The sequence below is a fragment of the Megascapheus bottae genome, chromosome 13, assembly GCF_031878675.1.
Source record: "Megascapheus bottae isolate mThoBot1 chromosome 13, mThoBot2.hap1, whole genome shotgun sequence".
Taxonomy (NCBI): Eukaryota; Metazoa; Chordata; class Mammalia; order Rodentia; family Geomyidae; genus Megascapheus; species Megascapheus bottae.
Window position 1 is genome coordinate 18170877 of NC_143521.1, and position 14159 is coordinate 18185035.

Here is a 14159-nt window from a genome sequence, read left to right on the forward strand (position 1 = left end):
CTTACTACGTCAGTGATTCATTTTACTTTAGAAAGAATCAAGTAAGAGAGAAGTGTCTTTCTTGGATTGCTATGGAAAAACACCATGGACTGGGTGGTTTCAACAGTAGTCATTAATTTCTCATTGTTCTAGAAGCTGGGAAATTCAAGATCCAGGCACTAGCATTTCGGTGAGGACCCAATCCCTACCCTGAAGACAACTAATGATCACCTTCACATTGTAACCTTGCTTGGCAGACACAGAGAGCTCTGGACTTTCTTCCTCTTCAAAGGGCACTAATCTCATCCTGAGAACTCCACTGTTATGACCCCATCCAAACCTAATTACCTCAAACACTTATTATATTAAGGCATATAATGTCAACCTATGAATTTGGACATGCACAGGTTGTCCATAAGGAGCAGGAAGCCCAACCCCAAAGGCGAGTCCCTTTGCTTCCTTTAAAATGTGGCTGATGAGTAAGCATTCCTGGTTAACAGGAAGGATGGCCTGCGTCACTTACAGCCTGATTTGCATTTAGTCCAGTGGAAGTCAAGTCACCACCAATACACCAAGTAACTTAACCTTTGCACTCAGCAGCCTTTACAGACTGTTAATGTCTGTCCTTTATCCCCTGTGATCATATGCCTAAGATAACAACCTGGGCTGCTTTAGAGGTCAGGAGTGAGCCAGACTCCTGCGTTCCATTTCTAGATACACCAATTGTGGCCTTTGGCATACTTTTAAAACCTTGTGGTTTAGTACTTTTTTGTGATGGACATAGTTAATATTTATTAGAATTTTACAGAATAAATGGATTTAGGAACAGAAGTTACTTGAAGCACCTCAGGCACATGACAAGTAAGCTTCCTTGAAGTCATTTATTTGCTGAGGTTATCTTTTATCCAATTTTGTATTTCCTGAATTTTATTTATAAAGTCTCACATCATACCCCATTATATTTCTTTCAAAATCATCTACAGACATATCTCAGAATTAGTTATACAATGAGATACTATACAAAAGTGTTACATGCTAGTATTTAATGACATGGGAAAGGCATACATACACACACACGTGCGCACACACACACACACACATGAACTTGCAATATTGTTACATGAAATAGGATGCTTTAAAGCAGTGTGAAAAATATGATTAAACTTTTCTTCAATACCAGAGATATGCCAATAAAGTTTTGGAATCATAAACTTGAAAATGTTTAATGTAGGATTTTTTTCCACTGGTTCAATTGGGAGTAAATTTTAGCTTCTTCTTAATTTTCAAAACTGAATATGGTGATGGCTTAAATAAGTGTTTCCCAAAGGCTCATGTAGTAAAAGCTTGATCTTTAGCTTAGCACTATTTATTGGGAGGAGATGGAGACTTCAAGAAATGGTCATAGAATACTGGGGGTTGTTTCTCTAAGGAAAGAATGGAGATTAGTTCCTCCCTCTCTCCCTCTTTGTTTCCCAGCTGCCATGGATAAATGCTACCTCTGCCATGGAGTCCCCACCTTGAAGTGCTGTCTTGATGCTTGGACATGGAGGCCACAAAAAGTCATGATGTTCTTACACTGGTCCCTCTCACATCAAATAACAACTAAATCCAAGTTTCTCTGGGAATCCTTCCTTCCATATTTGGGAGTGACGTGCAGAAAACTGAATTCAGTATCCTATTCATGACACTCTAGGAACTAGTGCTTAGGAGAGGACTTCTGGTGTTGTATTCAGATGAATTCAGATATATGTTACCTTTTCTTGATCATTCAGCAACTATTTTGATATACTGTTGGTGCTCTTGTAATGAAAAGTTAACCTAAGTACGTATGTACTTATGTATTGAATACATCTCCTTTGTCTCTATTGGCTTAATATTTTCCCATTGCACCTACATACTTTTGAAACTTACATTATCCAGCGATGGACATGTAGATGTGCTATTAGGTATTTATAATCCTTAGTTGGAAGCTACAAAAGCTCCTCCATTACAGTGACCCACTGGCTAAGGAGAATCACCATCTCTTTCTAGGTACAGCTCATTATAAGACACCTCATTTATCACCCACTGAGTGCTCATCATGATTTCAGATCAGTCATATTTTAGAGATAATAAAGAAGGAAATAAACTGGGAAATTTTGTGGAGGTAACACATACATATATAAAAATGCCATCTTATGTGTGTTTTCAAGATACAGACTATCTATATAATACCTAATAAATAAGTAGAGGTTAAAACCACGCTAAATTACTAAGCAAAGTGAATTCTCCAAAGCCAACAAACCTCTTGATTTTAAGAAGTAGAGGACAGAATAATTTAAAAGGGATGACTCTGAGATCAGATTAAAAAAGACACTATAATTTCCTATCGATACGACTATAGACCATAGACAAGGCCCTTCATCTCGCTGATTGTCACTTTACTTATGAAATGTATGACCATCTAGGGAAATGTTTTAAGTTTCTCTATATAAAGCACTTTGATGAGTTCATAGGATATCAAAGTATTCATAAACTTTATTACTATGACAAAGATAGCTTTTTTTCTCTCCTTCTGGTAAACTGCAATTACATCATAAAGTTTGATTTTAGGGCTATCCAAGTACGTAGTAGGATAACAAGCCTTCATACTGGCTATGAGAGGTGCCAAGTGTAAAGAGATGTTCTTCGGACTCATAACTTCCTTTGATAGTCTTAGGTATTTGTGCCACTTCTTTACCAAATACGTTTAGCTAATTCTGCGTCTACAATGGCTTCTTCCTCTCCTTGAACTTTAGACTTATTGTAATTTTTACTGCATGTATTTAGCACTTCAAACTCAACAGATCCCTAGCTGAACTCATCACACTAGCAGACCTTGTGTTTTTCTTCTTTTTGCTCTATCTCATATGTGAAGGGAGGGCCACAGTTGACTCAACTGACTAATTGATGGAGTTAGTACTTAATTTTTCATATGGCTTTTACAAATTCTCCAAAAAGAGAATTATTCTTCAGTTAAGTATAAAGGAAAAGTTATACTACTCTTATAAAACATTTAATAAGCCATTCCAAGGGAATCTCTACCTTAAATCATAATGTCATCAGTCATTTAGCTCCAGCAGACAGGACCTTACTGGTCAATCTGGGGTCATTTCTTACTTCCTATCTCATTATTCTCCATCATGTTTTTATAACAAAACATGCAAATAACACTTCAAATTTACATTGCCTTGTTTTTCAGCTTCAGGTATTCTTTTATTTTTCTCTTGGAGTATTTTAACTGCTTCTAAGCCAGTCATTTAACCTAAATCCCTCCACAACATGGTAGCCTATTGACTTGTCTGGAATGCAAATCTACTCAAATTTCTGACCCTATTGCTCATCTCCAATTGTTTCAGACATGCAGGAGTATAAGTTAAAGCCTTGTGACTCTGTCCTCACCACCCCAGATTCCTTTGAGTTCAATAAATTCAATAAGACTGACCTATTTCACTGATGCTTCTCAGGCCTCAATTCTCCTTTAATGTTGACAGGATGAGTTCCCAGGGGCCCAGGAATCCTATTTAACACCTCAAGCTGGTTGTCCTGGTGTTGTACTGACAAAACACACTGCTCTAGCCAATAGGTACTAAATTTCTTCAAGGGATTTTGTCTTTTCTCCCCAGCAGTATATGTTTACCAGTTGAAACAAAATCTAGAGAATAAGGCTGATGTTCAAACCGAAGGAAATCTCAACATTGGCTACAAGAAACATCCAAGGGCTTATTTCAAGTAAAAACAAGCAATTCTTCCAGTGAGAAACAGGAGTGAGGCTGTCTGGATCATCATTCCTTGAGAGAGGATCTGTCCAGCTTAGGCTGAGAACCAAATGGCTGGAAGATCACTGAGCAGGAATTTGGTGAGTGGTGAGCCAGAGAGTAAGAGAGATAGATGAAGCATTGGTGCTTAAGGCACCTTTATTTATGAAATTCTGTGGAATGATTGCTGATATTTTGCTATTCATTAAAACATTCTCCTGCATATTTTTATGTTTACACTCAGCTAATCTGATCAGTCACCCAGGAAGCACACTCTGTAGGACCCATAACCTTAATAATTTTGAAAGAATATCTAAAGAATAAAGAAATATTGTGAAAGAATATTAGTAGCAATGGAAAGAAAGAAGTGGGTTATTCTTGGGCACTCATGTTGAGAATCTCAAATGTAAGTATGTTCTAGATCTCTAAAAGACCTACTTTTGTAGTATTTACAACTGTTCTGTCTCTTTGTCACAGTGATAGTGGACCTTCTGTAACAACAGAAGGCTCATCTTGAATCTAGATGCTTTTTATAACTAATTAGATTAGATAGGAGTCCTATAAGGAATAAGAAAGGCTAGGATGGAGTTAGTATTGTTTGGGAGAGTTGTCATTTACTATAATTTTTCTGTTAAGAGTCCTTTCTAAAGAGGGTATAGTGCTGCAAGCCTAGAATCTTGATGCTCATGAGGCTGAGGAAGATCACAAGTTCAAAGCCAAGCTAGGCTCCAAAGTGACATCTTGTCTCAGTAAATCAATAAAAACAGAGTGCCTCCCAAGGGATGTTTTTTAAAAGCAGTTTCAGTTAGACCATGTGGGAGACAGAGATCCTTTTCAAATGATCAACCAAGTGTTTAGCAGAAAAGTATCTTGAAGTATGGACATTAATAGTCAAACTCCAGGTCTGTTTGATTAAAAAACTTTAATGAACTATAAAATAAATAATACTTCCATTAAATATTAAATAAATTATTTACAAATTGAAAAAATACTTTCATCTCCGTGCATCTCTTTATGTACACAAATATGACTTAGCATATAAGTGACAAAGTTTAACACCATGAGGACAAAGCAACGCTGTTTTCTTAAATGGACTGATGGATGGCTCTTTGGTGGTAGTAACTCAGCTATAACTCTGTTCTGATATCCTGTGAGGAAACAAAATGTTAGCGGTAAGCTTAATTCTAGCATAGCTTCAAGAAAATTCTAAAGGAAACCCAAGAATCAAAATGTCTACTATTTTTTCTAGGAAGTTTTAGAAAAAGGGGAAGAAGTTTTTCTCTTTTTTTCTTTCTTTCTCTTCCTTCCTTCCTTCCTTTCTTTTTTTTCCCCGATCATGGGACTTGAACTGTTGGCCTGAGCACTGTCCCGGAGTTCTTCAGCTCAAGCCTAGCCCTTGCTTTATCCCTTTGAGCCACAGAGCCACTTCTGGTTCTCCGGTAGTTAATTAGAGATAAGAGTTTCACAGACTTTCGTTCTGGGACTGGCTTTGAACCATGATCCTCAGATCTCAGTCTCCTGGGTAGCTAAGAGCCACCAGTACCCAGCTGAAAGGTATTTTTTCCAAGACAAAATTTCACTGTGGCTGGAATCTTTCACTTCTTCTAATTTGTTTTAATTCTTAGGTAGAAAATTGGTATGAAAATCTGCTTAATAAAGCAACAACAGTCATGATAAATAATTTTTCTAGACAAACACACATAGTGGATCTAATTATATACAAAGCTTACGTGGTTTGGTGTATTGTGATATACAGTTAATCTAGGATAATTAGTGCCAAGAGCGTAATAATAGTAGCTTCCAGTTAATAGGCATCCACCATGTGCCAACACAGCACAAGCCTTTATTAAAATTATTCTGGGGCCTACACTGAAAAATCTCAGTAGTATTAAATAAATTCTGCCCATACTTGGTGGTATGTATTAGCTTCAGGACATAAGCCATTAATTCTAAAAAATGATGCAGTATATATAAATGAACAATTATCCATTTTAGAAAATATGAGAGTAATTCTGTAAAATGCTTAAAACATAACTATCTTCAGGCAGCCCATGCTGACAATAAACATCAGAAAAATCTGGAGTGTTCATTAAAAACGGAAGTTCTGATTCAGTAGATTTAGGGTAGACAAGGAATATATAAACAAGCATTTCAAATCCCCTCAAGGCTGAAAATCAAAGTGTTAAGGCTACACTATCATCTTTTCTATTAATTGAGGATATAAAGTACTTCTATCTGAATGAATTTCAGTGTGATCTTCATTTATTTGCTTCATTTATTCCTTCTTCCTCTGCAAGTTTTCCTCATTTGCTCCTTACTTTCATCATCCATGAAATATAATTCATTAGCTCCTTACAATATTTATTTTACTTTCTCTAGTATTCTGATGACTTACAAAATTTCCTATGAAGTGCTAAGTTCCTTGAGGAATAATCCATGGCCTCTTCTTAATTAAACTCAATATCATACCCAAATAACTTTAATAAAGTCAGTGTCCACAGACTATTCATAATTAATGACACATTTCTCATTTTTCTTGAGTTAAGAATGTACCTTTCAAAATTATAGTATATAATCTAAGGCATCTTTTGAAAAGTCATACCTGAATTATCTTCATTTTATGCTAGTGCTTGGGAATTTCCATTTTCCTGTTGAAGTTTCTTTCGTTCTTCTGCTTCCCCTTCACATTCTCTGGCATATCGTTTCCGAAGCCTTAAGAGAATAAGTTAGTCTACCGTTATCAAGGTTTTATTCAGTGATATACTGATGAAGCTTTTCATGAGTACACAGAATTCTTTCTGTGAATCCCTGTAGCTAGTTAAGCATGTTGTATTTTACACTAAACCAAGACCTACGCCCAACTATAAAATATTCCCAGTGTTCTTTCTTTGTTAAGGAAACATTATACTAACACATTTCCAGAACACTGAGATTTAAACATGCATTTAAGATGTAAAATTTTGGAAGGCTTGGAACACATCAAAAAATTCCTACAGAATTTAGCACAGCTTCCATGAACAAATGGAGGAGAAGATAATGGCATATAGTTTTCCAATAGAAGTGCTTTGTATTTACAAAAATAATTACAACTTAAATGATTACAACTTTTTAAAAACAGCTTCTAAATTATGTTTCATTTATTTTGAAATTTGAACTTTCTTTACTAGTTTTATTTATTGTCGTTTTCTACTTTGCAAATACAAGAGTATAAAATAATCGTCTGGTGTTGTAAGAGCAATTCTATTTTTAAAACTAAATTATTCTTCTAAACATTATCACTAAGATTTCTGTTGTGATAGCTAGGAAAACAATTTACTTTGGTTGTGAAAAATAATGTGGCTTAGGCTTGTTGTTCTGTTTCAGAAAATAAGAATTTGGAGGAAAAAGAATGGGAAAAACCATTACTCTACTGAGTTCCAAAGCATGAAATTCCATGCTTTTCCAAAGGATTAACTATCTCAAATTTGAATAGTTAGATGTTTTAAATTATAAATCATCTCAACTAGAATGTATTTCCATCTCTTAATGTTAAATAATCATGGTTCTTCTGAGATCTTAACCCCATTTACATGTCTAGCTTGACATATTAGAAGATGAGAATAAATTCTAGAGTGAGCCAAAGAAATTTAAATGGAATATCAAGCTTTGTGTGCCTGAGCAAAAGTTTTTTTATGTGCTAGTCTATCACTTGCTGGTTTGAAACGTATAATTCTTGCTTCCTGATGAGCAGTAGTGGCAGATCAGGTATACAGCCCAGTTGTTAAAATAATTCAAAAATTAGAATAATAATTCCCTTATTTTTCCCAACCTCTAGTAGCTCATGAGTCACTCTACTGCCATTCTTATCCTCCCTCAACTTCCTTTATTCGGTAACTACGATTTGACAGACAATGCCATTTTGATGACACTGCCTACTATCTACAACAATCTAGTTCTTGCATTCCTTGGCCATGAAGTGAAATGTGATGTGTTGTTGGGAGCACAGGGAAAACACTGCAGGAGGGAACAATAATCGAGTTGTGTCCACTTCCTACGCCATGCCACTATGGAGGAAATGTTTTGATTTTTTAATAAGTTCCCACGCTGTAATATTTGACAATCACAAAATCAGCATAAGTTGTCACTGCATTAGAGCCATTCTAAGAAATGACTAACCCAGAATTTTTCCATTCTAAAACAAGCAAAGGCCTGTCCATCTGAAGCAATTTGTGATTTTTAGTGTCCAAACAGTATCTTTGATACTATGGATCTATTATGAAGGAAAGCTTAATTTCTGGGTACTGGATAAAGCTTAAAATACTCACAGAAGGTACCAACACTGTCTGAGATTCAGACATAATAATGAGCAAAAAATATGACACTCATTAAAAATCACCAATATTTAAATGAAAAAAAAAATCTGGTTCCAAATAAGGATTTTTTTCCTACTCAACTTTCCATGGTAGCCAAATCAGTGTAAATTTTGACTACGTGTTTTCAAAGACCAGTTGTTGGTCATGTATATAGCACCACCACAAGACCATAAGAATTCATGTGAAATACCTCCTTAGTGTGTAATAGAAAGACTAAAACAAAACAAGCTCCTATGAATTCACTGGGAAGTGAGCTGCGGCCTACTCACTGGACTGTAATGACAACCGCGACGGCAGTGAAGCTCACGGCAGAGATGAAGGCTGCGATGGCGGCCAGGGCGATTTTGGACAAATCGTTGTCCACCATGCTTTGAGTCTTCATGTACTTCTCTCCACACCGTTCGCCAAAGTAATCATGATGGCACCTGCAAACAACCCACATTTAAGAACTGCACTTGCTGAAACCATTCTATGTACTTCAAGGTTATGCTCTAGTCAGTTAATTCCTACCCTTAAAAAAAAAAAAAAAGAAGGTATGTCATATGTTTGTATTTCAAAATCCTGAGACAGACAGCATTCTAGTTAAAGATCTATTAGTGTTAAGAACAAGTTAAGATTAGTTTGGGTGTCATAGTCCAAGAAGACACACCTTGCTATTCTTTGTCCTTGGTTTATGACCAGCTGAGTTCAATGACTTCTTATTCAACCAGTGGATTCTACTCCCATTTACTGTGCTAGTGGCTTTGTCGGGGGAGGAGGGGATGGAGGGCTAGAACATGAAAACTCATATGAAAAGTACCTTAAGGTCCTTCTTGTGAAAAGAGGCTTTTAAAATATGCATGTTTTAACATCAAATTGTAATTATATGCATAAATGTGTATAGGAACTAATAGTTTATATATGGTTTATATATATGGCACATATATATTTGAAATATATAGTTTACACCAAAGGGCAGCAAACTACAACCCACTTACCAAATTTGTTTATTTTTTACAGCTGTCAAGCTAAGAGTGATTTCTATACTTTTGAAAGGTTCTTTTTAACTGATCATGTAAGTGCATACACAGTCTTGGCCCATGGGATCTAAATATCACATGATCCTTTAAGAAAAGGTATGCTGGCACTTGGCTTTCATATTGAAGGTAGGGGGTTTCAGATATGGCAGAGGAAATATTGGAATTCTATTAAATTTTTCAAAGCTTACTTGCATGTTACTGCATCCAGGTTCTCTATATATTTGCATTCTCCATGAATGCAGAAATTTTGAAATTCTGCCTCACAAGGATTTTTCTTCTTTTTGTTTCTTCTATTTTTTCCATTTTTACCTCCTTTTTTCTTTCTCTTGGGTTTATCTGAAATTTTTTCACTTTCTGTCTTGTTTTTTGGGGGTTTAATGACCTGTTCAACTGGGGAAAAAAGGAAAAAGAGTTATTGTCAATAGTCTTTCTTCATTTTAAATATCTTTTATATACATGACACAAAGAACGCTTTAACAGTCAGAACTCATGGGAATAATACTGTTTGTCTCATTTTTAACAAAATGCATACAATCAACTTACAGTACAATATCTGGGCTGTATCTGAACAGCTTCATTATTTCATTTGTTTATGCTCATATTTTGAATTAATTTATATTGTTATCAATTATTGCTGGTAGTAGTTTCATGTCTATGAAAATCCATTAAATATTTCTAATAGTTCCTTTTTCTGGTGTTCCAGTAGTGCTCAGGCTGGCACTCTACCACTTTAGTCACACCTTTGTTTTCAGAACCTTATTAGTTAACTGGAGATAAAAATCATTAAGATTTGTCTGCCTGGGCTCCCTTCAAATCATAATCTTCAGATGTGAGCCTAATGAGTATCTGGAATTACAGGCATGAGATACTGGCTTCCAGTGAATTTCTAATGCATTCCAAGTTTTTGGTAGTGAACTTAATCCAAGCCCTGACATTATTATCTGTAAGATACAGATAAAGAATTCAGTGAAGATAAATACTTTGTATTCGAATGAGCAGCTAGAAAATGAGAGTGCTGGGATATCAACCTATTGTGTTTCCACTAAGCAAAACTGTCTTTTTTCTCTTACATAAGGGAATCCCACAGGTTACAATGGAATTTAGGGTATATTTGTTGATTTTATTCATATTGGTCTTGTGTTCGCTCTAATAGTTAGGATTCAGTAGGTAGTAATGAGGATGTAAAAAAGTAATCTGTAATTTTCATTTTTTTCGATAAATCATATCTTCTATGGGGCTCTTTGTTGTGGTCTATTTGAAAATAGTTCACAAGTTCCATGTCTCAGAGCTTTACCTTTAATGATCAAATCTACAAAATTTTATCAAGCTTGCTCACATGCTAAAAATGGGAAAATCCCACAGTGCTGTGCACCAGTCTCTTCATAGATTTATATATTCAAGTAAACAGAATAGCAAACAGAAAACCCAGTGAGAAGAGAAAAAAATCACTAACCATCATAAGCCATAAAGATCATGTGACACCCATTAAATTGAAAAAACAGTGAAAGTTAACAAGGGTATCAAAGATAGAATATCTGTGATTAAGGAAATAACTAATCCATATTATGAATATTTACACATATTATTGAAACAGATGTCAAGTAGGATTGATGTTGAATAGGTGGCCCTAAGATTTTTACAATGAACTTTCTCTGATGAATAAAACTCATCAATTTAGAATAAGTCCCCTAAAAGAACCATTTTGAAATGAATATTGCTGCTCTTCATTCGATGGAATCTCAGATGAAAATGATAATCAATATATTTTATGAAGTGTGGATAATCTATACCCACAAATATTTAATGGAACAACCTGTGTAAAGAATTCAATCAGGATTGGGAAAGATGGGAGCAAATGCTGGAAGGAGTGACACATTGGTAAGGATAAATTATTTTCCTAATAAGACTTATTAAACTGAAATTTCTGTACAACTGCTTAAATATATATATATATATGTATTTATATGTGTGTATATATATATATACTTAAGTTCAACAAATGTTCTTAAGAGATAGTTATCTTAATGGGCTAATCCCATCCATCCTCTGAATACTGGAATTTCAACCAGACCCTTACACCAACACAAATAGAAGACTGTGTGTTCATTCAAGTTTTTCCTGCCTACCACTTTACCCTCGTCACTGCTCGTCTGCCACAACTATTCTTCTCCCACCAGCCTCTGGGAGCCAGTGGAACTGGTCAGGAAAGAAGAAGCCTGAAATACACTGACACAATCTTGTCCGGTCTCTCTCAAGGGTTGCTCAGCTCAGATATTAGATCTGATTTATAAATGTCCTCGTCTTTCAAATTTCAAAGGAATAGAATTTCTTTGGAATTCTCATTTAAGCAAAATGTCTCTCTCTTTTTTTTAAAGTCAAGTAACAGTAAAAGTAAAGGAAACAATAAGTGTTATGAGAAATGTGGGGAGAGGGAGAGACTTTAAAAAAACAGAAATCAAGATTTTAGAAATACAAAAATCTATAGTACTTTTTATTCCTTAACATTTCTAGAAGTCATAATTGCCTGTTTCTCATGACCTGACAACTGAAGACTAAAGTCCAATTGGATCTTGCCTCATCCTTTCTATTTCCTTCTTTGTGTCAAAATGCAGTTGTCTGGGAAAGGGTGGCATGGGGGAGGGAAACAAATGACCAGCGAATGATGGAGTAGACAGGGACAGCTGGTGACCACCTGGGCAGCCAGAATAGAGGTCATGTGGCACAGTGGGAAAGAACTCAGTATCTGAAATCAACACACTGGAGTTTGAAATCTAGGAAAGGAGAACAATTCCTGCTGAATAAAGTTGTCAGGAAGGTGAAACATAAGACACCTATGAATGTTCTGGAAATTGAGGAGCTCTGAAGGTAGGGTATGTAATTGACACACCCACAGAAGGACCACTAGAAACATCCATTTGAAGCAGCATTCAGATAAACTCACATCACCTACACTCCATTTTCCCTCTGCTGTCTACTCACCTCTGACTGAATCATCTACAATATAGCCAGATACTTGTGGTTCATTGTCATACTCTTCTGAGTAGTCATAGTCGCTCCCAGAGGACAGTTCACTGCTGGGAGGCTTTTCACTCACAGGTGAAAGCTCCCTTTCTGTGGATACATCTCTTCTTGAGGAAACTTGGAGTCCGCTGGCACTGTGGAAAACCAGTTCTCCTGTCCCAGAGGAGGTCTCGTTGAGGTCCAGCCCAGCAGCATAATGGCCTGCAGAGAAAAAGAGGCAAGGGAGATAAACCTCAGTACTTTTCCTCAGCAACCAGCTAGCTGTGTGTGGTACAAGTGTTTATGTTCCGAAATCAAAGCACTTATTGAACATGTGCTATTGTGTGTGCCTGAGTCACTTAGGAAAGCAACTTTTGCCAAGAAGCTCAGCTGTTCCAAAGGCACAGTCTCATACCCAAGTTTTCTCTTTTAGATAGTCTGTATTAGTTTCTAAATAAAAAACCCACTACCTGCCAGACCTGCCAGATGAATCCAACATAACCATTTACCCGGTAATGTCTAAATTTTGCCATCACTTCACATCCAAATTAGTTTTGTGCTATCTGATCCCATCTTAGTAAGTTCTTCCTACTAGTATCAGATTCTTACCATGTGTCTGTTCCTAAAAGCTAATGTACATGCAAGGTGCACTGTGGCTGATAATGACAGTTGCTACAACAACGATCAATTATCTTCCACTCTTGCTGCTACCTAGTCAAGTTGAGCACTAGGTTAAGATTTTTTGGATTTCAAGCCCCTGCTTTATCTTGTTTTATTTGGGGGGAGATGGATGGCTAAATATAAAAAGGAGCACGTTGGCTTTTAGTCCCTTGTGCCAACTGTGAGTCCCAGTAGAAGGTGAAAATAAAATGACCTGACAGAGGGAAGTAGAGGAGTAGAGGCAGCCAAGCACACTGGACCTGGGAAACCTCTTCACTTTTCAGATCTTCTGTGTTGTGCAGCTCTGGGTGTGTGTGCGCGCGCCTACCCCGGGTGGCTGGGATCAAATGCTCCCTAAAGACCCCATCCACTGGACTGAAAGTAGGGGACTTGCCTAGGACAGTAAGAGTCCCTGTCCCCGGTTCCCCCCAGGGGGTCACCTCAGGCCCTCCACCCCTCCCCTCTCCCCACTCATAGTTCTGGAGCTCGGCCAGGAGGTTCCCCCTGCTGTCCCCGGGCTCTGCCGCGCCCCGACTCCAGCAAGTCCTCACCCGAGCAGTGGATCAGGAGCCACAGCACCACCAGCGCCTGCGACGGCTGCGAACTTCTCATTGGTCCTCGGGATGGCGATGTCTGGGTCCCCGGAACAACTGGGCGGCGGCGGCGGTGGCTACAGGTAGGGAGAGCAGCAGGGATGCTCTGGAGCCCGGCGGGGATCAGAGGGAGCAGGCGCCGGCGTGGAAGGCAAGCCGGCCCGGCGCCGGGGAGTGGGAGCAGCCGGCACCCGGGGCCAGCCTGGGTGTGGATCTCGGGGAGCGTCTTGGGTCAGCCGGGGCGGTGCGCACACGTTCCCCCGGCGCGAGTGCACCTGCCGCTTTATGGAAGGCCCGGGAGGGCGGGAGGGAGGCCCGGAGGGGGTGGGGGGGAGGGCGTCACCACCCGTGACGTCACGGCCCCGGCCCCACCCCCCTCCCTCCGTTCCGCCCGCCCTCGCGCCTCCTCCGCCTGGCGGAGAGAGAAAGCCAGTCCTTGGCTACTGGGTCTGGGAGCCGCGGGCGGCAGCCCCGCCACGGGTGGACGAGGCGCACACCTTCGCGTGCCCCCGCGGGTCGTTTCAGGCTTGCAACAGACTAGGGTTAAATAGAAATGTCCCCACAACCACGTACACGCAAAGGGGACTTACTTACCTGTGCTCCGTCTTTCTCGGTGTCCCTCGGTCTCTGTTATTTATGCTCCTTCTGTCTCTGTCTCCTCGTATCTGTCTGTCTCTGTCTTTCTTGTGTCTGCCCCTCTGTCTCTCTTTCCTCTGCGTCCCCCCAGCCCCCTCTGTTTTTGTTGCCAGTAGTGGGGCTTGAAGTCAGGGCCTGGGTGCA

The 14159-nt window shown here is 38.5% G+C and overlaps 1 protein-coding gene across 1 annotated transcript; it reads right to left on the reverse strand.

Moving 5' to 3' along the window:
• Positions 1–4658: 4658 nt before the first annotated feature.
• Positions 4659–13617, reverse strand: Areg (amphiregulin). The gene is made up of 6 exons (XM_090344023.1): positions 13338–13617; positions 12106–12348; positions 9315–9516; positions 8377–8532; positions 6358–6467; positions 4659–4903 (listed from the first exon to the last, which is right to left on the reverse strand). The coding sequence occupies exons 1-5, from the start codon at positions 13396–13398 to the stop codon at positions 6374–6376; spliced, it is 756 nt and encodes a 251-aa protein (XP_090200149.1). The 5' UTR covers positions 13399–13617; the 3' UTR covers positions 4659–4903; positions 6358–6373.
• Positions 13618–14159: the final 542 nt, after the last annotated feature.